Source organism: Centruroides vittatus, unplaced genomic scaffold (genome assembly GCF_030686945.1).
Source record: "Centruroides vittatus isolate TY-2023 unplaced genomic scaffold, ASM3068694v2 contig_364, whole genome shotgun sequence".
Lineage (NCBI taxonomy): Eukaryota > Metazoa > Arthropoda > Arachnida > Scorpiones > Buthidae > Centruroides > Centruroides vittatus.
In genome coordinates, this window is record NW_027122188.1 from 889,552 (window position 1) to 915,408 (window position 25,857).

General features: G+C 31.5%; 2 protein-coding genes across 4 annotated transcripts in view; one reads left to right on the forward strand and one right to left on the reverse strand.

Moving 5' to 3' along the window:
- Positions 1-765: 765 nt before the first annotated feature.
- RpL3 (ribosomal protein L3) lies at positions 766-25,058 on the forward strand. Its single transcript, XM_067270083.1, has 9 exons — positions 766-862; positions 10,130-10,322; positions 14,092-14,260; positions 16,425-16,560; positions 16,852-17,038; positions 19,144-19,406; positions 21,153-21,248; positions 23,949-24,068; positions 24,971-25,058. Exons 1-9 carry the CDS (start codon positions 860-862, stop codon positions 25,013-25,015), a joined length of 1,212 nt encoding a protein of 403 aa, XP_067126184.1. The 5' UTR covers positions 766-859; the 3' UTR covers positions 25,016-25,058.
- LOC136975081 (inactive rhomboid protein 1) overlaps positions 25,049-25,857 on the reverse strand; it is a 128,235-nt gene continuing 127,426 nt past the window's right edge. For all 3 annotated transcript variants that reach the window (XM_067270079.1, XM_067270080.1, XM_067270078.1), the window contains one exon: positions 25,049-25,845. In XM_067270079.1, the coding sequence (XP_067126180.1) occupies positions 25,417-25,845 (429 nt within the window). In that variant the 3' untranslated portion in view covers positions 25,049-25,416. The remainder of the gene's footprint in view (positions 25,846-25,857) is intronic.

Consider the following 25,857-nt stretch of genomic DNA (forward strand, 5'->3'; position numbering starts at 1 on the left):
TCTTTTGCTTATAATGTATTGCTAGCTATAATTTATTGCAAGTAAAAAACAAAACTTAATCTTTTGCATGACCAGATGGCCGAGCGATTAATTTGACAGCCTATCATTTTGAGGATCCGGGATCTTTTTTCTTTTTTTTTTTAAACTCTTTTCACCCTGTGGGCACTAAGAAGGCCTCTTTTTAGTAGGCCCATTATGGGTTTGGCCATGCCCACAATGGAGCGACCAGGTGGTGAGGAACGAGGCCCGACATATCCGAACGGACAACCCCCGAAAAATCCCGACATATCCGGGTCGAATAATCCCCAGGATTATTCGACCCGGATATGATCCGTTCGGATTCGATCCCGGGTCCCCAGAGCGGTAGGCTGCTACCTTGACCGCTCGGCCACCCGGCTGTCAAGAGGATCCGGGATCGAATTAGTATGGGCCGAAAAATGCTAGGAATTTTTTCAGAGATTAGTCCATCTTCGGGCGATGGACGAAACTCATTATAGGTTTTTGTCTCTTACCTCCTTGCGAACCCACAATGGACTTACTAAAAAATACGCTTTAAGTGTCGACAGGGCGGAGATTTCAAAAAATTTTTCATTTTAAATGATATTATTAATTCAAAATGAAAACAAATATTAAAAAGAACTTTATATTATTATCATGTATTTACACCAATTTATAGTCTTTCGTATTTACTTTATATTTATTTTAATGTAAAAAAAAAAAGGAAAAGAAATTGGAAAATAATCAATAATCTCGACATCCACACTAACGAAAGTTTAGAAAAATCTGGCAGCAGTGCCGGAACTGGAGTGGACACGCGTCTTTGGAGAAGGTTCCATTTTGTTAGTTGCGGTGTGCTGCTATGGTGAGTTTGTAGATATATCGACTTTCATCGAGTTTCTAGCTAATAATTTTTATAAATATACCAGATTAAGTTAAATTCTTCATACTTATTTATTGATTTCAGCTATTATTTTGAATTTATCAATAGTTATTAAACATTTTAAGCAAAATTATTGTATAATGTACCCAGACAATGCATCGGACTGAAATATATAACAACCAATAGGAACTTTATATATTAAGAACTTTATTATTTATTAATTATAAAATCGATTTACAATATATTGTAACAGTCACATGGCGAGAATAATTTTATAAGAAAGATACCTGTGGTAATGTAAATGGTTATGTATGTTTGAGACACACATATACCATGTTTAAATAGAGACCCAGCAAGTGAAATTTATTGTATCTTATAAAATAAATGGATCTTACGATTATTTCCTATAATATGAAAAGTTGTATACTTGGTGTTTTATATTCAATTTTTTTATTAGTAACTTTTTTGTTTTATTTCTTTTGTTACTTAATATTAATCGATATTTACTTTGGCTTACTTTACTTTACCAGTACTTTAAACCACGTTAGATTACTTTAAACCAGTTTTGCTTGTAATAAAGAATGTCTTCAATTTTTGTTTGACCTGATCTTATCAAGAAAACGATGTGTATATAATACACCATATGTAATTTTGGGATATGATAAAATCAGTATAATTTGTTATTTTGTGACAAAATTTTAAAGTTTGTTGGTAGTGAATTTTCATCTTGAAGCTCCTGGAGTGTTTTTGGTAGAGGCTGATGGGATGTATCTTGTCTTTTTATAGCATCCCATGTTGTTCTCAAACAGATAAAACTAGTTTCGGTTAATGTTACCTATGGTGAGTAAAATGGCAGCTTGTCTCTGATTCCAGCAAACAGAAGAAAGGAAACAGTGGGGACGCATTTTCTAACCTAACCTAACCTAACCTAATACCCCATTCGCACTGAGCATTTCAATCTAGAGTGTGACCAAGGTCGGAGACTATGCCTTGGTGTGATCGCTCTCGACCGTTTTAATCTCGACTGAAACAAAGTTCAATCGCGATCGACTCGAGAGTTCTTGAAACTAGATCCAGTCATAAGAGAGATCCCACAATCCCACGCGCGCGAGAAAATACAAGATGGCTGCGGAACATGTGTTGGGCTATCGACAGAGAAATAAAAAAGATATTTGGAGAGATGATGACATCTGTCTATTACTAGATATATGGCAAGAAAAAGTATTTATTTCTAACCAAAACTTCCATTTTGTGTGTTGGTGTTTGTGATTTACCATGTAGTTGTCGGTTTTATCATCGTGTGTAATAGCCGGGTTGTTCTCAAGCAGACTGCCTGTGCAAACAGCACGACGTTCGATTAGCAACAGTCACAATCTAGATTGTAGGTAAATCAAGATCGAAGTGAATCGTGGATTGTGTGCGAACGTAGTATAATAAATTACCATGATTATTACCTACCAAATTATTAGAATAGGTTAGGTTAAATCATGCGACCCCACTGTTTCCTTTCTTCTGTTTGCTGGAATCAAAGACAAGCTGCCATTTTAGTCACCATAGGTAACATTAACCCTAGTTTCTTACCATTATGAATTTTTTTTTTAACAGACATGAATTTGATAGAAATTTCCAAAATAGAATTACTGTATTTGGTGTCAACCCATATAGAAAGCACTAAACTGAAAATTCATAGTACTACTTACCAATTCCTCAATATTTCAGCTGCCATTGTTTAAGCTTGTCGTTGTGGAGCTGCATGTTGGATGGCAGATGTGTACAAGTGTGTCGTGTGACGTACCTTCAACTTCGTTCAGTCACGTGACTACACTTTGTGTTTCCGGATACATTGCATGATACAGGGATGCTGTCTTATTACTAACACGTGATTACCTCTTTTATGACTGAATAGTCTGCAGACTACAAGTTGATAAGCATTATTTTATGTTTCCATAATGATGACAATTTAGTTTTCAAGATTAACTTCATAAAAAAACAGAAGAAATAAATTATCAAATTACTTGTGTAACTTAAAACTTTTTTACAGTTTTTATAAATTACTGTATTTAGGAAGTAATGTATTAAATTTTTAACTATCAGTATACATTTTTCTCTAATGAATCCTTTTCTTCATTTTAGTTATGTATTATTTAATAATGGTAAAGCATACATTGTTTTAATTTTCTTAAATTAAATTTTTCGAAACAATACACAAATGACATGTTTGAATTACAAGGGAAAGGGCTCTGTAACATAACTGTCGTATCTGTGTTGGTTTGTTTCATTCTGAACTTCATTTCTCATGCTTTACTTTACTAAATGAATTTCTCTATGATGTTATTTTGTGCTTTCATATAAAAGTACCAAAATTATTTGTATATTTAATGATAGTGTGGACTTTTCATTATTTTAACTACTCATTGACACAATTTTAACAGACTAAGAACAATTTGTTAAAAAAAATTAAATTTTAAATGAAACATTTTATTTCCAAACACAAAAGTCTGTATATTATACACAGTATACTTTATATATCATTGTTATATAATTTCAGTTTAAATTTTAAAATAAAATGGTTGGTTGTTATAACATGTATATTTGTAAATTTAGATGAGAAATCTATAATGTATTTAGAAGTTATAAGCATTTAATCTGAATTTTAAAGTGATTTGATAGTTTATTTATTTTGCTTTTTACGGAGTTAATCTTGAAAAATAAATCATCATCAAATTGTAAGTGGGTGAGTTTTGTTACAGGATGTTATGATATTACCGGAATGTAACAGATGTAATGTTTATCAAACTGTGGTCCTCGGACTCTTTGGAGTCCGAAAAGTTTCCCAGAAATACATCAGATGTTATGTGCTGACATATCTAGATACACACGTGACCAAGTGCTGCCGAAGGCAGATCATGTGACACATTTTGTACTTGTCTGCCATCCACCCTGCTGCTCCACAACAAAAACGAGCTTAATTAAAACAATGGCAGCCTGAGCAGTGCAGAATCAGTAAGTAGTACTATGATTTTTCTTTTTATTTAGTGCTTTTTATATGGGTTGGAAACTTCTATCGAATGTGTGTCTGTTAAAACAAAAATTAAGAAGAAAATTTGTAATGGTAAGAAACTATAGTTTTACTCCCAAACATTATGAGATTTAAGTGGAAAGCTTAACTGGCTATTCTAGACAATGGATATCTTCATTGTTAAGAAAGTTATTACCAAGTGCAGCTCTGTGTGTATTGGACATTGTTTACAAAAATGAAATTTGCACCCGTGACACCTTCAAAAGTCTTGTGTTGGGTTACAAAATCTTGCAATAATGGCACTTCTTGAAAAACTGTGTAACTATGTGGCCATTAACTTTTGAGAAGTCGTCTTATAGTCCGTAAAATACGGTATTTTATAGCCAGGGAGGGGGCCCGGTTAGAAGTAAATGTCATCAGCATCCCAAAGTGGGTTAATCCGTGCCCTGTATGGTGCGGATCTATTGGGTTGCACAGACAGAAATTCGGCAATGTACTCTAGAGCAGGGATGGGCAACCTGCGGCCCCCGGGCCGCATGCGGCCCACATTCATATATTTTGCGGCCCGCGACGCATAAAATGTGAATAAATATATCAATTTCCCAGCTTAAGGAAGTATGCTGGAAAAATTCAAACGTTATTTTTACAACTTATGTATATGAATAGTTTTTCCCGCAATGAATTTAGTAAAAATTAAAACAAGAAACCAGCTAACAGACACATGGAAACTAATTTAAAACTAGCAGTGACGAATATTCAAATATTTCCAATATATTACGTTTACATCAGTTCCAGAAGCTAAATTAAGTATACCTATGGTAGTTTATAATTATGTATGAATAAATAATTCTGATTTACCAACATTTTTTTTATCATTCTCTTGTATGCGGCCCGCATCAGTTCAAAAGTCTTAAAATGCGGCCCTTACATAGAAAAAGGTTGCCCATCCCTGATCTAGGGCATAGTGAACCAGCTCCTGAATATTATTTTTTGCACCATTCTTTCACATCATTCATTCATTCCCTATGTGGCCTGTCTCTTGTCTCTTCCATGATTCCAAGTATTATAAGTTCTAATTGTTTTCTAGTCACTTATTCTAGATGTGACCAGAAGCCAAATTTCTTTTGGATGATCCATTGAAATAGCATTTTTGCTGGTTGGACTCTTTTATAGTCTGTCATTAGTGACCCTAACATTCCAATGTATTCTGAGTAGCTTCCTACAGCATTTTGTTTCAGACTTTGTCATCTTCTGGCTTCTTGGTGTAAAACTCATGCCTTACAGCCATAGAATATGCTACTAAAGATGCACATGTCCACAATTTTTAAAGTTGTTTTTAATGTAATGTTTTGACTTTCCCAAATTTTTTCTGAGGCTTTGAGATTTGCAGATTCTTTGGCTACTCTTGTTTTTATTTTGTCAGGATAGTGTAGATTTTCAGTCAACTTTCTCCCGTAAATTCTGTAGTCTTTTCAATTCTTTGTTCCATTTAAGTTGAGTATTTCATCTTGAGTTTGCCTTCCAAGTACCATCATCATGATCTTTCCTAAGTTCATATGCATTCTACATGTAAGGTTTAACTGTTTACTCTGTAAAGAGAGTGTGTGTATATACCAGCAAAGAATGCCCAGCATTGAGTTCTTGTTATAGGATAGTCTGTCTCCTATGGCAGTGAGTATCTGTGCAAATTGGTCAAAGGATTTGGCAAAATGTGGGGATGAAATCAAGGGAAAGGAGTGATGGTCTGAGTTTTAAAGTAGCGTATATTTTTTGAAGGATTATTGAGATAAACTATCCGAAATTATGCTCAAAAGGTTTGGGGAGATGAAATGAGAGAGGAGTGAGTTTTATGGTTGTCTATGTTTTCCATAGGGTATCAGAAAGTAACTATGTGAAATTTGGTCCAGATTGATCAAAGTGTTTGGGAGCTTATAGGAAGGACGAATCAGCAGGAAGGAGTGAGGGATCTAAGTTTTAAGATATCTACATCTGTACATTGGAAAGTAATAAGCTTTCCAAAGGTCCCTTGAGACATGTATTTTGTGGCAATTGCTACTTCTTTTTAGACATTTTAGTGTCAGTCAGGCTCACTTGCACTTGTGTACACCTGAAAAGTCACTGAAAGAATTCAATATATGTGGGTAGCTATCTGATAACATAAGACTAATTTTTATTTTAAAATAATGGCATGGTAGGATTAAAACTAAAACAAGTAAAACGGCAAGGCCGTATTTGGAACGAGGTTATGTCTCAGAGACTTACTACTAAGCGGGATCACTTTGACACTCACGGCGGGTCTCATTCTCTAATCATCTTTGGTATTGCTGGTTTTGAGTGCAATCATTCAAACTTCGCCAGCCACAACCATGACCACGAGGTCTTCCATGATACATTTCCATTGAAATTAACGTATCAAATGTTGAAATTTCTTTCCATTGCATGACGCCCCAGGTAGAATTTTTGTCAATGTGAAAATTTTCTGTTTTTGAAAAAAATAATGGTGGCTATTGCATCGTTCGCAATTATTTTTTTATTTTGCACAGACGAAATATATATATATATATATATTAATAAATGTAAAAAGAAAAAATAATTATATTTTGGAAGTTAGTTTTAATGTAAAATTATAACATCACGTCATCTAGTTTCAAAAAGTTCCGATGATCAAATGGGATATCTCCGGTCAATCGGTCAAGGTTAGCACGTGGCGACCAGAAATATGTGGGGAACAGGACAGAATAAATGGGTTTTTTCAAAGATTCGTTTAGCAACATTCTTTTTTCGAACTTCCCAACGCAGGTGTTTGTCAAAATTTGATTTCACAATATTTGTATTTCCAACTTACCAACGAGCAATGCATGTGCAAATCTTGCACTACTGCCTGTTTGTAGAGAGTGTCGCCATTTTGTATTTTATTGTGTTTCAGTTCTCGGTTCCCTGACTACCTAAAAGTCTGGTTTTTTTTATGCGTGCATAATTTGGGCACCTAATACTCTGTGCCAAATTTCAATTCCTGATATGTACTCCTTCATACCTCTAAGCTGATAAGACAGCAGGACGTACGATTTTATAAACAAGACATAGTCTTGTCAAAAACAATGAATCCACAAAAATAATTTAGGTCTACTTAGAAAAGTTCAGTTTCATATCAGGGAAGTAAATTCGCTCCTTATAGTTTTATATCATATTATAAGAAACAAACAACGAAGACGATATAAACAACAAAGCATATACACAACTATCTGAACTGCATGAATTGAAACCAAAAATATAAAATAAGTTTTAAAAAGTCCATGAGATGGTTAAGGGGAATTGATCTTGGATGGATTAGACAAAAATGTGAGGCAAATGTGGTAGTAAAACATCGTTCTGCATTTCTTAATATGAAAATAGTATATAGCCTATGTTCATCTGGAAGGAATAAGCTTTCCAGTAGCAGAAGAATTTTAAAATTTTTACTTAACACCTCTACTACAGAATATGGAATGTACCCAAAGTTAATTTGCTCATGTCAGGAATGCCATTAGATCAAGGGGAAAATATATTGATGTGTTACACTCACAGCTGCCATCTTGAATGCAACTCCAAAACTGTAAATGGGAAGGGGGTCATGTGGCACATCATTTGTCAGAATTTCACAGGGAATTGTTTGCTGAAAGATTTATTGACCTACTTTGAACATGTTATATGATGTATTCAATGTGCTGTCCCTGAGTTTTTATGCAGGCCTGTAGATGTCCCTCCCATTCATGCACAACATTGTGCAACACACCTGATGTGATAGTGCTGCATGCATTAAAGAGACTTCACATGTCCCCACAAATAAAAGTCCAGTAGCGTCAAATCAGGAGCAAGTGGGGTCACTCGACAGGACTGTATTAGCCAATTCACCTATCAGGAAATTGAAGGTAAAGGTGGTCTCATATATGGCGTCCAAAGTGTGGTGGGACATAGTCTTGTTGAAAAAAGTCAGGAAATGTGCCATCCTCTGAGAGCAAGGATGATAAAATGTGCTCCAGCAGCAGGTTCACGTAACTCTACATTGAGATTACCACCAGTAAAAAATGGGCCGATAATCCTGGTTCCTTGTATCTCACACCACCATCACTTTTAACTTCAATCATCTTGCTGGCATCAGTCCAGTGAGGATTTTCATGGAACCAGTAACGCATGTTCTGTTTAACTTTTCCATTAATGTAGAAATTGCCTCATCTGTGTGGATGATTTTGAACTCAAAGTGTGGATCTTCCTGTATTCTGTTCAGACACCATTCAGTAAACTGGACTAGCTGATCAGGATCATCTTCACTTAGGTATTTCTGTAACTTCAATTTGTAAAAGTTCCATTTATGCTCACGTGCGATCTTAGGGATCAGTGATCTGCTAATACCACATTCCTGGGACAATTGCCATTGGCCTAAGGTGGGGGACTTTGCAAATGATGCCAGCACTGCTTTCTCTTAATCCATCGTTGAAATGGACCAATCCCATATTCCTGAATTTCTGGAATAGGTTGGCAACTGCTGTGTGACACAAGCTCTCTGTGTGGATTATATTGATTATTGGGTGTATAAATATGACTGCCCTTTTTTCGGTAAATATAAGACATTTGTTTGTTTTTAAAATGAAGGAAGAATTTAATCAAAGTATTTTACATCAGAAGTTACAACGTTCACCCATTTGTAAGGCAACAAACAGATTCTATGAAGGAAGAAGTCTTGTTGTTTTGAAGCAATCCAGTTATCAACCAAATCTTGAATATCTTCATGAGATCTGAACTGTTCCTGAAAGGTCACTCTGCATGAATCAAAACAAATAGTAATCTGAAGGAATGACATCTGGAGAATATGGCAAGTGGGGCAATACATCCCAGTGAAGTTCTAGAGTTTCCTTGACTGATCTTGCAACATGTGGTTGAGTGTTATGTTGGAAGACAACCTTGTGTCTTTTGACATATTCTGGATGTTTTTGCTTCAATACTTTGTTCAATTTGATTAAATGTTTGTAACGTTCAACATTGTCTGACTATTGCAACAGCTCAACCGTTTTGGTCCCACCAGATACACAACATAACTTTACTTCCATGTATATTCTGTTTTGGCATTGATGGACCTGGGTCACCTGGATGCACCCATGCCTTTGGTCATTTTTCATCTCCAGTAACAATTTGGTGCAAAAAACCTTTTCTTTTTTGTCTTTGGAGCAATAATTTACATATGGTTTTTTGACGTTCAATGTCTTTCTTTCAGTTCATATGGGACCCAATTTTCTTGCTTTTGAATCATTCCCATTGCACGTAGACATTGGGAAATACATGGTTGAGAAACATTTAAATTAGCAGCCAGTTCTGATTGTGTTTGGCAAGAATTGTTGTCAAGTAATGCTTCCAATTCTTCATCTTGGAATTTTTTTGGTGGTTTGCCATGCTTTTTGTCAAAATCATTATTTTTAAACTGTCGAAACCACTCTGCATGTTGTATTGGATGGAGCATGTTCACCATAAATTTCCAACAGCAAATGATATGTTTCTGCTGCATTTTTCTTTGAAATAAAATAATGAAGCAAGACTTCCCTCAAATGCTGTTTTCCCTGCACAAAACTCGACATTTTTAATCAAATAAAAATAATTATTGTTTACACTTTAATGTCTGGAATTTATTTTTGAAGAATGCTGTAAAACCTTTCAAATAAAAGTGTTGCCAGAATCAGTTGCATGCAAGCAGTACTACTAATGCTGTCTATTAAAAAAGGCCGGAGTCATATTTATACACCCAATAATTTTATAAAATACCAGTCTTCAGCTTTGAGATGATAATATAAATTCCCTCCAACTTGAAAGCATAATAGAAACATGGAATTCATTGAGTCTATGTATAAGAGTTAGGAGAAATAAAATTCAAGCTAAGGAAGTTCAATTTTTTGAGAGCACTGTATAAACTACTTTTTTGCTGAGAATTTTGTTGATGATGAGAGTAAGATATTGATATTAACCCAAATTATTGCCAAGCATTTTTCTGTATAAGATTTTACATGATTATAATATTTTAGTATGAGATGCTTTTTATAATTTTAAATAAAAAGAATACAGCTTACAAAAAATAAACTTGTATTTCTTCAGTTGTATAAATTGGTATGATAATTGTTTATTATGACATGTAATAACTTAGCACTATTAAAACAGTGTTAATAATGTTAAATTTTAAGAAACATAATTTATGTATTGTTTTGCAGAGTCACCGGAAATTTTCAGCCCCTAGACATGGTTCTATGGGCTTTGTGCCCAAGAAAAGAAGCAAGCGACATAGGGGTAAAGTTAAAGCTTTTCCAAAAGATGATCCTTCAAAGCCAGTTCATTTGACTGCTTTTATTGGCTATAAGGCAGGAATGACCCATATTGTTCGTGATGTGGATAAACCTGGATCAAGTAAGTTACATTCTTGGTTTTTACATCAGAGTTCTTTTATTAGTCAGATTATTTCTTCCCCGAGTAATTTCATTTTCTGAAAATATATATCAGATGTTATCTGAACATTCACTGATTGTCCCTTACCAACAAAAAGTAATAATTTAGAAATATTTTTGTTGGGACACAAAGTATAAACTTAGAAATTTTACAAAAAATTTCCCATAGATGAACTTTAAGTGTCTTCCTTTATCCCTTCATTACACCATCAGGAAATAATTTCAAATTCTACCATCAGGAGGGATAAAGAAGAACACTTTTAAAGTTTGTTCGTGGAAAATTTTTTGGAAAACTTTCTAAGTTTAATAATTTAGAATGTTAATTATAAATAGATCATGGTTTTCCACTTGCAAACTAATATGAAAAATTTTATAATTACTAAGTAAATGAAATGCTTATTTAGTGATTAACACCAAGTTTTGTAAAATTTTAATGAATGATGGTTGATTTATAGTAGTATATTTTATTTTAGAAGAAATTACATAAGCACAAAGAAGTTTGATTCTCAACAAAACTGGGCAATAATATAAAATTAAAACAATTTAACCTTCAGTTTCTCCCAGCAGACAGATGAAAATAAAAATGTTTTTGATATAAGACCTGTTTCAGGTTATAATTTTCAGAAATGGAATGCCACAAGCTTTGATGTTTGGATATAGAATGTTCACATTCCTTATTCAAATATACAGAATTGTTTAAAAAAATGCAAATTCTTAAAAAAATAGTTTGTTTGCAAAAAACATTTCTGTGATCTGTATGAAATTGTAAATATGATGCTGCTCATGGGCAATCTGCCTGAAACTTAGAGAGCATTTTCATTACATTTTATACTCATCTGATTGTAATTGTTGTGTGTAATTTATATATCATCATCAAACGTTACAAACAGTAATGTGAGAAATGGTTAACTTTTAAACTGAAAGACTGAACTGTGTGCGCGTGATCAGTTGAGGACCTTGGAAATAAAACACGTTAAGTGACATTAGTATAGTTTTCAGTATTATAGAATGCAAAACCTATTTGGTCGATTGCAGAGACGGAGTTTACGCTAACTGACATTTAAAGGTATTTTTTATTGCATCTTCTTGAAAACTTTCATTGCCAAAAAACTGTCCAAATGCATAAAAAAATGATAGTCCGTTGACAAAAAGTCTGGAGAATAAGGTAAATGGGAAAGAATTTCATTTGAATACTTTCATTTTTGTGATGAATAATTAAAAAACTGCAGACCTCCAAATGATTCTTATCTCTCATTGAGTTCGTGTGGTACCAATTTGTCAAGCTTCGTGACTTTCCCTAACGACTGTAGATGTTGAGAAATGGTTGAATAATGTCCAGTATGTTCAATCTTTACATGATTACCTGGACATCAGGTGATGTTCTAATTTGATGATCATCTTCAATTCTGATTTGAGATTTGTATTCCTGGAATGAAATTTTTTAAACCGATGCTTACTGGTCTGCTCACTCACAGAAAAGTTTTACCAAAATGTTTTATTGGTATTTTGGATTGCTTTGGCTGCTTATACTCATAAAAGAAAATTATTCAATTTTCCTTTTTTCCATGCCATCAGACAAAGTACTATTTAAACATGTGGAACTCAATATAAATGAGATTACATTTTTAAATTCACATATTATGTGTGCTCTTCCAGTTGCATATATACAGCACTGTTCACATGGGAAAAAGCTGTACTACAAGGCCAGAAAGTTTACATTTTAAAAAACAGCCATTTTATTTGCAATAACCCAAATTATACATATACATTTAAATATAATAATAAAACTTTTGTTGTGAAATATTTTTATTGTTTTTCAACACTTGTCTATCTAAAATTCCATTTGCAGGAATGTAATCATGCATTATGTATTAATTTGTATGAAAAATTAGTTCCCACTTAACAGTAACTACTGGGAACTGGTTAAAAATTTCAACCCATCTACATTGGCAGGACCCATTGTTTTGTCAGTATTCTTAGATATTTTCAGATTGATGTAACTTTTAATACATGAAAGTTTGTCAAATTGTTTGCAATCATTTATATATTGGTTCCAACAAATACCTGTTGTGTCAGACAACACATTTGAGACTGGTGGTCCCAATCTGTCAATTTTTTGGGCCTAACATGACACTGGTAAGATGGTTATTCCATCATATTTCTACTTGACCATTTCACTTACATTCATCATAGAATGTTTAATTTGGCAACTATCTCACAGAATGACTAAATGTGAAAGCTCAGCCACCACTTGTTTTTTCCATTTATCTTGATGGAAATGAATATGTAACTTTATCTAATTTGTGGCATATGTTGCCTTAATAATTTTGCACATACATCGCATAGCCAATCACTTGTGGAAATAAAGGGTGCCTAGACCTTTTTGGCAAGATATCTGTTTTAAATTAAGAATTGATTTTCATTGTTTTATTTTTATGACATATTTCATAAATAAATACTGGATAGATGTTAATAATAATGATTGGTGATATAATTTATAATCTAAGAATTAAATACTTTTGAAATTAAAAAGAAAAGGGTACCATTGTGCACATTCACAATAGTGAAGTAAAACATTAAAATTTGTTTTACTTCTATTTTTGTTAAATGACAACAAAACAAAGTATAGTGAGTGGTCAGTTCACAAACAGTTATGGCAGCAAACAAATTGGATAATGAACACTTTTGCGATAGATTCTTGTGTTCAGACAACAAACACAAAAAGAAGCGACATAAAATAATGAATACCGATTGGTTTTCCCTTGTTTACAAGTAACAATTTGAAATCTTTTGGAGTGCGGGAGACACTCAACTCGATAGGAATCAGATATTATTCCTCTGAACTTTGAAACTCTCCATTGTAATTCCAACTTTTTGTGTACCTTTCTGACAAATAATTTTTTATAGTCTTTGCAAGTCAATTGGGAGGGCACTCATTAAGTTTTGCATTTGTTTTTATATTCTAAAGGTAAGAGTTTAACTGTCCTATTAGCTATTCGTTAATGGTTTAATGCCAAAATTTTGAATTTTATTCGGGCCTCACATTTACATAATTCTTTTGCGTTCTAGTTGATTTCTGTTCACTGAATTTTTGTGAGTGCTTTTCTGAACTTTATATTTCAAAAAGAGAGTGATGATAATATGAAGCCTAAAAAGAGTGTAGTGTCAAGAACCGTGCTCTGCTTAGAAACCAAGCAAGAGATAATAGCCAAGGTAGAGTGGGCAGTATGGCTTGAACCAGGTCTACAGTAGGCACAATCTTAGCTAAGAAAGATATAATCAAGAAGACTCAAAGTTAAAGCAGTAACAAAAATCACATCTGAGAAACAAAGATGTGCCATGTATGAAAAAATGGAGATTGCTTTTAGTTTCTTATTACATGTAAATAAACATAGTAAGAAAGTATATAATTTTTTTGATGTTTTGGGATTTCCAGAATGAATTAATCAAAATTTCATAAAAATCTGATTGGTTATTGGGCAATTTGGATAGCGAACAAAGTCTTGGAACGGATTATGTTCATTAACCAATCACCCACTGTATATCTTATTTTCTAATCAGTACCTTTTAGAATAAGTTTACTTTTACTAAGATGTGATATTCTGTATAATATATATATATATAATCTAATTCAATCTGTAGCTTTTATTTTATGATGATGCAATTAAAAATGAAATGAATAAATTTGTTTTCAAGATATAATTCTAATACATAAAAAATTATTTTTGTAGAGGTCAATAAGAAAGAAGTTGTAGAAGCTGTAACAATTTTGGAAACACCTCCAATGATGATAGTTGGTGTTGTTGGTTATATTGAAACTCCCAAAGGACTAAGAGCATTTAAAACTATTTGGGCTGAACATTTGAGTGAAGATTGTAAGCGTCGCTTCTATAAAAACTGGTAATTAAAGATTTTAAATATATGTTTGATTATTATTATATTATATTATTTAAACAGTTCTGTAACTGTAATCTATTTAACCTTACTTCATGTGACACATAAAGAAACTCATTGTCTTCCATCCCTTTGGCCTCAATGTAACATAATCAGCATGCAAACAGTATGGAAAACTAGTTGTTTGACATGACAACAATATTAAGTTCTATAGGTTTTTGTAAGCACTGATAAACATAGTTATGACAAATTCATTTCCCATATTTTTCTTCTCCAGTGATGTGATGGATAGCTGCTTGCCAGTTTGGTTACCAATGTTACAAATACGTTGCTTTGATTGGCTCATTCTTCTGCCTAGTGCAGTGGAAAGTTTCTAGGAACATATTTCTTCATCATAACCAAAATGTCAAATTTAAATAGTGCTTTGAATTTGAGAACATTACCATCTCATGTAGAGAACTTATTTATTTTGCAATTAAATACTCCAGAAGCTATTTGTAGTCTCGTAATCAATGAGAGAGGGCTTCAATCACATAAATTTGTTTACAGGTGGAATGAAGTAAGGATGAATATATTATACCAATTGTTAGTTTGTTACTTATTCATAAATGGAAATTAATTCATTTAAATTAGGATTGATGTAAGAACATATTGCTGCTTCCAGTTGTATATTTCTTCAGACTTGTTCTCCAAGCAGAATTATTCTGGGATAAGGAGATATTGAATAGATTAAATATTTGAATTTAAGATGTTAAATTTAAAGAGGAAACGTACAAGCAAAAAAAAGTCGACAGGCAGGTGGCGCCGTGTGTCACACGTAAGCATAAACAGAGTGACGTGGCTGAATGGCTGATGAGATTCAGTGAGTGTGGGGTCTTTCATTCTTCAAATAGTGTAAATTTATAACAGAATAGTGTAATACAAAAGTTGCAAATCTCTACAATGGAATTTTTTTTAAGAATGAAGAAGTATCCCAAATCCATTCCACTAATTATTGGAAGTTAAGTAGCTAATATTGAAAAATTAATCGTGGGCCGTATATTGGCCACCCCTGATCTAGATCATATTACTGTTTGGAAGCCACCACTCCTATCCATTGCACAATACAATGTTTATTTTTAGTTGTATGTGGTTCCCACGCTTTGTAGAACGTTTGATTAGTTTATTCTAGATGAATGTTAATTATTAATGGAAAATTAAAATTCTGTAGAGTTTATGAAAATACTGTCTCTAAAGCACATTTGAGGTAAACAGTTCAACGAATTCAAGTTAACCAGTTTGATTTAACATGTAAATCCCTATGTTGAATCATTGGAGAAAGAAAATGAGTTAACTAGATTTTACTGTATTAATAATTTCATTATAAATAAATGAAATAAGTAACTAAATGAGTGAAACTCACAATTTCAAAAATGTATATAGTCTTTACGGATATGAATTTTTGAGAGTTAATATAAAATTCTACATTAATTTAATAAATTTTAAAAATATAGAATTATTATTTGTCATAAGTACAAATGTGACAAGCCTAGAGACAAAGTTAAATTCATAATCAAAACTCATTTTTTTTTCATGAGGGAATATTCAAGTACATGTATGATAAAAAAAATAATGCTTAAACACAAGTATAAAGCACAGTCATACTTTTATAGCAGAAATGAAAAAAGATTTGTCTGCAAGCTCAACAAAATCACACAGTACCTTTCATGCATTTATAGTGACATATAATGAGCTTGTTCATATCATCCGAAAATCTACTATACCTATTGCTGCAGTCACCCAGCAATGATAGTTTTCATTTATTTATTACTAATGAAATGATAGACTGTACATTTTCAAATGTGGGAAAATGTAAGTTAGGAATTAGATCTGGAGATGACAACTAACCCTTTTCAACTTGTCTTCAACAAAGTCAACTGGTGTGTGATAAATACAAGTTTCAAAGATGTATTTTTGACATCTGGAAATTGTGTGCGCATTTAGTTTTATTTAAAATTAGTTTTACACGAAAATACTAAAGTTGAGAGAGTGAATTAAATTTAAAATTAATTTATTACAATAATAATTCTTACTTTTATATGTAATTTAAGTTTTGCTGCTTTATTAAAATAATAATGTTAGAAAATGAATATGAATTTTAATAAGTTTTATTTCTAAAAATTAATTTTAGGTATAAATCCAAAAAGAAGGCTTTTACTAAGTATTGTAAAAAGTGGCAAGATGATTTAGGAAAAAAAGAAATTGAAAAGGATTTTAGAAAAATGAAGAAATATTGTAAAGTTATTAGAGTAATTGCACATACTCAGGTAATATATTTTTAATAATAATTCATTAAAGTATTGAACTAATTTAACAAAAATTTTAAGGAATTTTTCTTTAAGCTAAACAATTGTCTTGTAATTGCTAAAAAGATTTATAAATGAGGAAAGATTTTGTTTTATATCTAAAATCATGCTGATGATGATTCTATAGTTTGATTTAAAATGAAATTATAACTAGGGCGAACTGAAGCATGATGATATTTTAAAAGTGTTTTCAAAATTTAGTTTAAATAACTAATTATTTTGAATATTCAAAATTTTTTAAAAATTTTATAGATGAAGCTGATGAGAAAAAGACAAAAGAAAGCACACATAATGGAAATTCAGTTGAATGGAGGAACAATAGGTCAAAAAATAAAGTGGGCAAGAGATCATATGGAGAAACCTGTTCCAGTTCAAGAAGTATTTGGTCAGGATGAAATGATTGATTGTATTGGAGTTACCAAAGGAAAAGGGTTTAAAGGTATGTAAGATATTTTGCTGAAGAGAATTATTATTTTATACATATGAAAAGATAAAAGATTATTATTATTATTATAGGCATAAATGTTTAATTTTAAATAAAGTTAATCTGTGTTGAATAAAATTATGGCTTCTATTTTTCTTGTTTTTAAACTGAACAGTTAATAGAACTTAGTTCCATTTGTGGAAAAAATACTGCAGAAGCAAAATACAGAAAGTTTTTTTAGCTTATATTTCAGAAATGGAAAATCAGTAGTCAATAGAAAATGAAGAAATTGTGACATTGATAGATTAATGTTGGCAGACACAACAAAGCCATGTGAAATATCAGTTGCTTACAACAAAATTAACCATATTGGCTGTTAGAAAATTTTTAAATGTCCACTGAACTTTTGAAAAGTGTACAGAAAAAATTAAGCATTTGATATTATATGGCCTGCAAAGCAATGACACTAAAATTAATCTTGGAATTTTGTCATTCCACTGATGCCAAGTTTCTATTAATGGGAATATTTTGTATTTTTGGAATATAAACAGTCTTTTTTTTTGTTTTCTGTTCTTTCCCCTTTGTGAATTTTCCACAATTGGAATTAAGGCTGATATTTTCAAGTTTCTACAGTTGAATCCTATTTTTATAAGATAATTTGATCTTGGAAAACTTATCAGTTAAGTGAATTGAATCTATCTTTTATAAGATGATTGTCATTGAGATTATATTCCTGAAAATAACTTTAATGATAAAATACTGCACAGAAATGGCATAACATTATTATAACTTTGTGTAATATTTTAATAATTCTTAGTAATAAGTTTAACATCTAAATGAATTAGTTTTTTAAATCAATATAGAAAAATATATTAAAATAAAAAAAATTACACGAGGTATTTTTACGATTTTTAATTTTAGATTAAAAAGTTCTTTTTAATCTAAAATTATCATCATGAGAGAGAAAAATTTGGTTAAAGGATTAAACTGCATCTGTTGGAAAGAATAAGAGGTTGCTATTTAAACTGCATCTACAGTAGAGCATCGATTGTCCGAAACAATTTGAGACTAGGATTGTTTGGATAACTGATCATTTACGAAAAATATATTAAACACACAAACGTACTGTGTATAATTTGTATCACATGTCTTACAAATACATACCTTACATAATGTAGTACATTAAATTAGGCCTACAGTTTAGGTTGGCAGGGAAGGGGAGCGTGCTGCAATGCCACAGTACTATTGGAAATTTGAATTCTCTGACACTTTCGGTTAACTGATGTTTTGATTGATTGGTATTTGGATAATCAACGCTCTACTGCAGCATTTCTCAACCTGGGGATCACAGTGATATTAAAGGGGGGATCGCGAGACAATAATAAAATCATTTTATGAGAAAAAATCATTTATTATAAACTTACAAATGTTTTACTTATAATAAGTACACATGTAAAGAAAAGAAATTAATGTGATGGTTGCATTTGTTTTTCATTTAAAATTTTCTCCATACATGGATCAAATTACAAAGTACACATCAAGTTGGAACTTGTAAATTGCTCATGTATGTAAACGTCATACATGCATGTTCATATCTGTCACTATAAATGCAGTGACATAAAATAGGAATAGTTGTATTACATTTTTTATACTGTTGGTATTTTCTTAATGTATAAACTTAGTGCAATGTGATTATATAATATTTTTAAAAAATTACATTTATAATTACAGTCAAAATTCAATTAGTAACAGTAAGGCTTACTGTTATTATTCCTTTGGGTGGGGGTCACGAAATATTAATTTTATTTATATTTACTATTTCGGAGCTAAGAAGATTAGAATCGCTGTATTTTAAACAATAGATATATGTGAAACAATTATAGTATATTGAGTCCAAAAATACAAAGTAAAATTTTAATTAGTATTTTTGGACTCAATATTTATGCCATATTACAATATCAAATGGTAAAAAAACTTATTACATTTAAAAATTTTAATTTCTAATACATAATGACTGGCTTAAGAATTTTTTTGAATAATTAATTTATATTAATTTGCAATTATTTTCTATATTGCATTTATACATGAAAAAATTTGTAAAAAAATTAAATATATTCTAGGAGTAACAAGCCGTTGGCATACAAAAAAACTGCCAAGAAAGACTCACAAAGGTCTCAGGAAAGTTGCTTGTATCGGAGCCTGGCATCCAAGTCGAGTTCAGTTTACTGTTGCTAGGGCAGGTCAGAAAGGTTACCACCACAGAACCGAAATCAACAAAAAAATCTATCGAATTGGTCAAGGAATTCATACAAAAGACGGAAAAATAGTGAAAAATAATGCTTCGACAGACTATGACATGACTGAAAAGTCAATTACTCCAATGGTAATTTATTTTAGATAAATATAAAATCACAATTACAATTAGCAATAATCAGTTTTTCAGTATTTCTATTTCTTAACATCAATCATAATTCTAGATCATAGATGGGCAACTTTGGTATGCATGCCAAAAACTTTTTCTAGTGCACTAACCCAGATCTTGCCTTTAAAAGAAATATTCAACACATTTGCTTGAGTTGTACAGAGTAACCAATTTAGTGGACAGCTCACTAAATCTGGCTTTTTATAGCATCTGTCCACTAGATCAAATTATGTGCTCCCAAAGATTTTGGTCAGCACATCAGAAAATTTTGCATTATAGATTTGGCAATTCTGACACGCATGCTTAAAAAAGGTTTTCCACTTATTGTTCTAGATCATGATTTTTATAATACAGTCGACTACGCATAAGTCGACACCCGGATAACTCGTCACTGTAGGTTAATTAGTCAGCTTTCTGTGGTCCCGGCTGACTTACATAGGCAATAATGCTATTAACGTTAAAAGCTGTTTATTCGACATCGTTTAACTCGTCACCACTGGATAAATCAACATACTTTTTCAACGTCTGATAAGTCGACTCCCCTCCTGAAAAAATGAGTTCACACCGTACAATAAGCTGTGTGGTGTGAACTCCTTTTTTCAGGAGGGGAATCGACTTATCAGACATTCTAAAAAGTGTGACAAAAAAGTATGTTGATTTATCCAGTGGTGACGAGTTAAACGATGTCGAGTAAACCGAGTTTTTTAAGGTTAATAACATTAATGGCTATGTAAGTCTGCCGGGAGCACAAAAAATTCACTACGTAACCGACCAGTGACGACTTATGCGGAGTCGACTGTATTAGCATCATGTTTTGTTTACTTGTTTTAGAAACTATCATGCTTTAATAGAAACTGAACACAATTAAAATTTAAGTGAAAAATAAACTTTTAGTGATAACTAGAAGTTGAACAAAAATTGGAAGGTAAGGCATTTCAACTTAAAATTACACTTTATAATTAAGAATCAACACACAATTTTCATGTAACTTGCGTCTAATTTTTATTATGCATAATTATATATAGTTTTAATTTAGATGAAAATATTGTGGAACAAAATTAAGATTCAGAAATATGAAAAAAATATAAGAAAATAAATAATATCTTTTACATTATTATAAACAAATGCATTTGTAAAGCAGAAGAATAACACACATTCAAACTAATTTTTATCATGAAGTTTAAAGTTATAGCTTGAGTTAAATTGTATTTTAAGGAAACTAAGCAAAGGATTTGCCATTCATTAAAGTATTAAACCAATTTAGCTTAAAAAGATTCCTTAAAATTTTTGTTAAGCTAAAATAATTGTCTTGTAATTGCTGAAAAGATTGATGAATGAGGAAAGGTTTTGTTTTATATCTAAAATCATGCTGATGATGATTCTATAGTTTGATTTAAAATGAAATTATAACTAGGGCGAACTGAAGCATGATGATATATTAAAAGTTTTTTTTTCAAAATTTAGCTGAACTGAAGAATTATTTTGAATATTCAAAAATATTTTTTTTATACTAACCAAAAAGTATGCTAACATTTTTAGCTGTAGAATTTCTAAGTAATTTGAAATAACCTTTTGCTGGTGTAATTTTTAATCACTGTTTTATTATAGATGGTGCACATGTTTTAGCATATATAATAATATAATATGTTTATCTTTACAATAAATCAACATTTTAAATATTTTAATGATTAAAATGAAATATTTCAGGGAGGATTTCCTCATTACGGGGAAGTAAATTGTGATTTTGTTATGCTGAAGGGATGCATCATGGGTCCGAAGAAGAGAGTGATAACATTAAGAAAAGTAAGAAATTATTTTATTTTTATAATTAGATTGAGAATTATTAATAAAATATAAATTTAATATACTTGTTATAATGGAATGTTTTTACTGAATTTAACACAAAAAATTTACTTAATTAGATTATTTGAGAATCTGGCCTTTAAAATATGAAAAATGTTTTTATTGTTTAGTAGCTTTATGAAACTGAGTATTTTGATACATATTTGATTTAAAATTTTTGCATGCCATTGTTATATAATGGACCACATATTTGTTTTACATTGGTTACAAAATAATTCTTGTTCGTTTTCAATAGTAAAATACTTTGATATGCCTAAATTCACTATAGAATTTCATTAGTCCTAACGTGTTGTCCCATTTATGTGTTTCCTTTCTGATACAGATAATAAATAATGCAATATTTCCTTAGAGAACATTCTCATAATCTGAAGATAACATTCTTCTATTCTTGCACCTCTTCACATTCCTAGAATTAAATGGTGTAAAAATGAATCGCCAGGTGTATTTTTTCTTGGAGGGGAGGATTAATAATAGAGTATTGGCTAATTATTAATAATACAAAGTAATTGCAATATAGAGAGTGTCTGCATGTTTGTATTATATTGTAACAGAGAAGGATACATTTATTTTTATACTAACAAAGTTTATTTCAGAAATTGTTCCAAAATTAATTCTTAATGGTTCATATAACATTTAATTGACTAGAGTTTCAAGTTATATTTTTTTTGCTATTCAGACAAAACTGGAGAACTTAGAATTTAGATTCAAAAGTTTTTATTGTATTCTTTCCACTCTGAACATGCAAGATTATCTGATATTGTATAGGAACAATAGTGGTCATGAGTGTTTTGAGAAATGGCAGGAAATTCTAACAAGTGAATTGGCAGGAATTATCTAAGTGTTTTCCAGGCAAAAACTTCCACGAGAAATATCCAGGACTTTACCAATAAACAAAATGCTATTACTTTCTTGCACGATAATGCCAAATCACAAAAGCCAAAAATTACAATTAACAATACTCTATTCGGCTTAATTGGGACATGTTAGGACGGATCTATTTTGGCCGAATTAAGCAGCTGCCCCAATTAAACGAACTAATAATAAATTCTAAAATAAAATATGTAATAACGTAGGTAAATAAATAAGAATGTAAAAAATAATTAGGTACCTGTTTTAATGTTTTATTAAACCAAAATACAGAAAATATTTGTACTCTAAATTTGCCAGACTCATGACAATATATGATTGATTTGCATCACGCTAGTGTTGTCAAATACAGTATTATTAGTGATGTACACAAGGATGGATCGTTCGATTTGTTCCTGATCAAACTATTTTTCCTTTCTCTCTAAAAAGGAGAAAGGAAAAGGTTCATCCAAAAGTCAACTTATGGTCTTCCTTTGAGCACAGTTTTCTTTACTTGGAGATTGGCCACTTTGGCAGGAGCATCCATAGAATCTGCCACCTCGGATGCTGGTCTCAACGATCGGATGGCTAGTGTTCGAATCTAGACGTAATTATGCATACAATACCTTTCAAGGAAACTCTAGCTGTCTTCAAACTCAGTCGAGAGACCTTGAAAAGTTGTCTGGGGATCTTTGTCCCTTTGCTTTTAAAGGGATCGTCCGGGTCCAATCCAGAGCAGGGGATCACTGTGTGATATGTCCCGCTATGGTGACCCCTCTGAAAAAACTGAACTACCTGAGCAAGACAAAATAGCTTTCTCTACCAATTGTTAGGCCTACCTGAAATTAGTGTATGTAACGTCTATATATTTTCAGAAGATCCCTAAAATATATCAAAACTTGCTAAATTCCTTTTCTGCTACTGTCTCAATTAAGCATTATGTATTTATTAGTTTGGTTTCTGTTCTTTTAATTGGGGCAGCCTCTTTATTGGTCCAAATCTCAATGGAATCAACTGTATTTGAATTGATGAGATTGTTTTGGCATTATTTGCTGGTTTTTGTTCTAACAGATAATTGCTTGATTTGGTCTTTGTTGTTGAATATTTTAGATACCAAGTGGTGTTAGTGTTGTCAGAGGGCATAAAGACTTCTTTTCAAAGCTATTGAAATTTTATCTCAATAGTATTAACAGCTTACTAACAAAATGTCAGCAACTTGTAGATGTTTTTTTTACATTAGATTTGAATATGTTTGAACTGAATTTCTGTTATATAAATCTAAAACAAAGAACTTTATTAAACAATCTTAACTGCTAATAAGTTTTAGGCAGTCTTACCGTTTTTTCTTTTTACTTCAGATAAAACACTTTTCAAGACACTGTCCCTATCAGACCTATTTTATTCTATTTGGAACATACCTTGACAGTGTTCTGAAGATTCCTTAAACTTATATTATAATTAAAACAGTCTTAAACATTAATGAATCTGAAGATGAATCTAGAAAGAGTGAGATTCAATCCAGTATTTATTAATGTTTCATGATTTGATTTTTTTGAAATAATTAAATTACAAAAATTTTGGATAAAAACACTAATCTTATCAAAGCAAATTTAGTATGTTTTAGATAATTTTTATCTCTAAATGCTTATGATGATATTTAAAGAGAGCCTAAAATAAGTATGATATTAATAATGAAAAATGAATGATAGGACTGAAGCATTTACTTAAATTTAATATGGTATTTTATATGTAAATGATATTTGGCATTTCAATAGCCTTTACATTTTGTTACAGTCTCTTCTCACCCAGACCAAGAGATCGGCCCTGGAAAAAATCAATCTGAAGTTTATCGACACTTCCTCGAAGTTTGGTCACGGAAGATTCCAGACCGCTGCCGAGAAACACACTTTCATGGTTAGAATTTTGTCTATTACAAATAGTTTAATTAGATTTACAGTATTTTAATATAAAATAGTTTCGATTGAATATTAATTTAATAAAGTCATGCCTTGCTGATTGAAAAAAAAATAACAGTTTTTTGCATTAGAATCCTAGCTACCTCCATTTTGGAAAATAATTTACTAATAGAAAAGGCATTAAACTTTTACTGCCATCTGCAGGAGATGTATGCATAACCAAAGAGGTTATAATCAGCCTTTATATGTTGACAATCATCTGTTACAAATTAAATCTGTCAATATAATTACATACGTTTGACTTACATATAAGAGTTGTTGTTATCTATTAGGAACTTTAATAATTTAATCACTTACACCTGCCAATGATGATAATACAATTAGTGGAAATTTGGTTTTATGGGTTTTAATTTTAAAAAGTAAAATAATACCAAATTATTATGCAATTAATAAATAACTTTAACATTCAAGTTTTCATGTTGTCTGCTATTTTGTAGTATTGCCTTTAGAGCTAGCATAGAACTGAAGTGAGAAATGTCTGTGAGACAACAATTAAAAAGATTAAGATACTTAATTATAATTGTAATCCCACTCCCAATATTTAAGATCAACATCTGCTAATGTGACAAAGGCTTAAGCCTTTGTTTAAAGCACTAGACTCAATCCTGCAATTGACTGTTTTTCTTTTTTCTGATGCCAAGTGTTCTGACTTAAAAAATGTTGAGAACCCCTATTAATAAGGAAACTTGTAATTGCTTTGTGATGAAACTTACAGGGATTTCATTACTGAAAATGATGTTGATTCCCTTGCTGCCTTCCTTCTGATGATTAAATAGTGTAGTACTTATTTAGTTTTCTTTTATACGAATTTTATGACTAAAATAATTTTTTTTAATGCAGGGCCCGTTGAAGAAGAATAAAATCAAAGAAGAATCCACTGCATGATAAAATTGTGTAAAAGGAGGAAATAAAAACAGATTTATGATAACTAGCTTTTTATTAAAATATTACAATTGTCACTCCTCAAAATTAAGTATAAAGTGACAAAATGTCTTTGAATAATTTCTTTTAACATCAATCACAGTAGTAAAAAAATCTCATCTCCTTCAGGAGGATGTGTTTCCGCATTTACAATTCAAAATCACAAAAACACCATAGCATTTGAAAAATGATTGTACAAAACAATTTGCATTTTCTGGTTGTGCATTGAAGGTTTCATGTAAAATCGGTTTGTCAGCTTTTAGCTCAGAACATTGTCCCAAAGGAAGAACTGCACCTCAGTGCCTTGCACTGTATGGTGTTTATATGTAATAATATATATATATTATATTTTTATATACAAAATTTTAATACTCCTGCCGTGTAAAATTGATATCTTGGTTTTCACAGAAATCTCTGGTCAGAGGTATACAATTAAAATATTTACAAAATGAACATTCATATATCGGATGTACGTAAAATAAAACTATTAATCCTACAAAAAGGGCCGTAACGACGATCAAACATACCCATATGAGAATTATTTTTGTCGTCCTGTCGTAAGTCCCGAACGACACGAATGGTAATAAAGCATAAGACATAAGAAACCCAAAAATAAAGCCGAAAAGGTGAGCATAATTATCGACCCACGGTAGTAGTCCGATTAAAAACAACACCATAGTAACGCCACCTAGCTGCAAGAGGGCTGCCCCCGGCCTCTTCAGCATCTGCCAGCAGTGTATCACTTCCACAAATAAACAGGCCAGTAAACCAAACTGAGAGCCCGCCGGTCCTACCTGTAATTATTT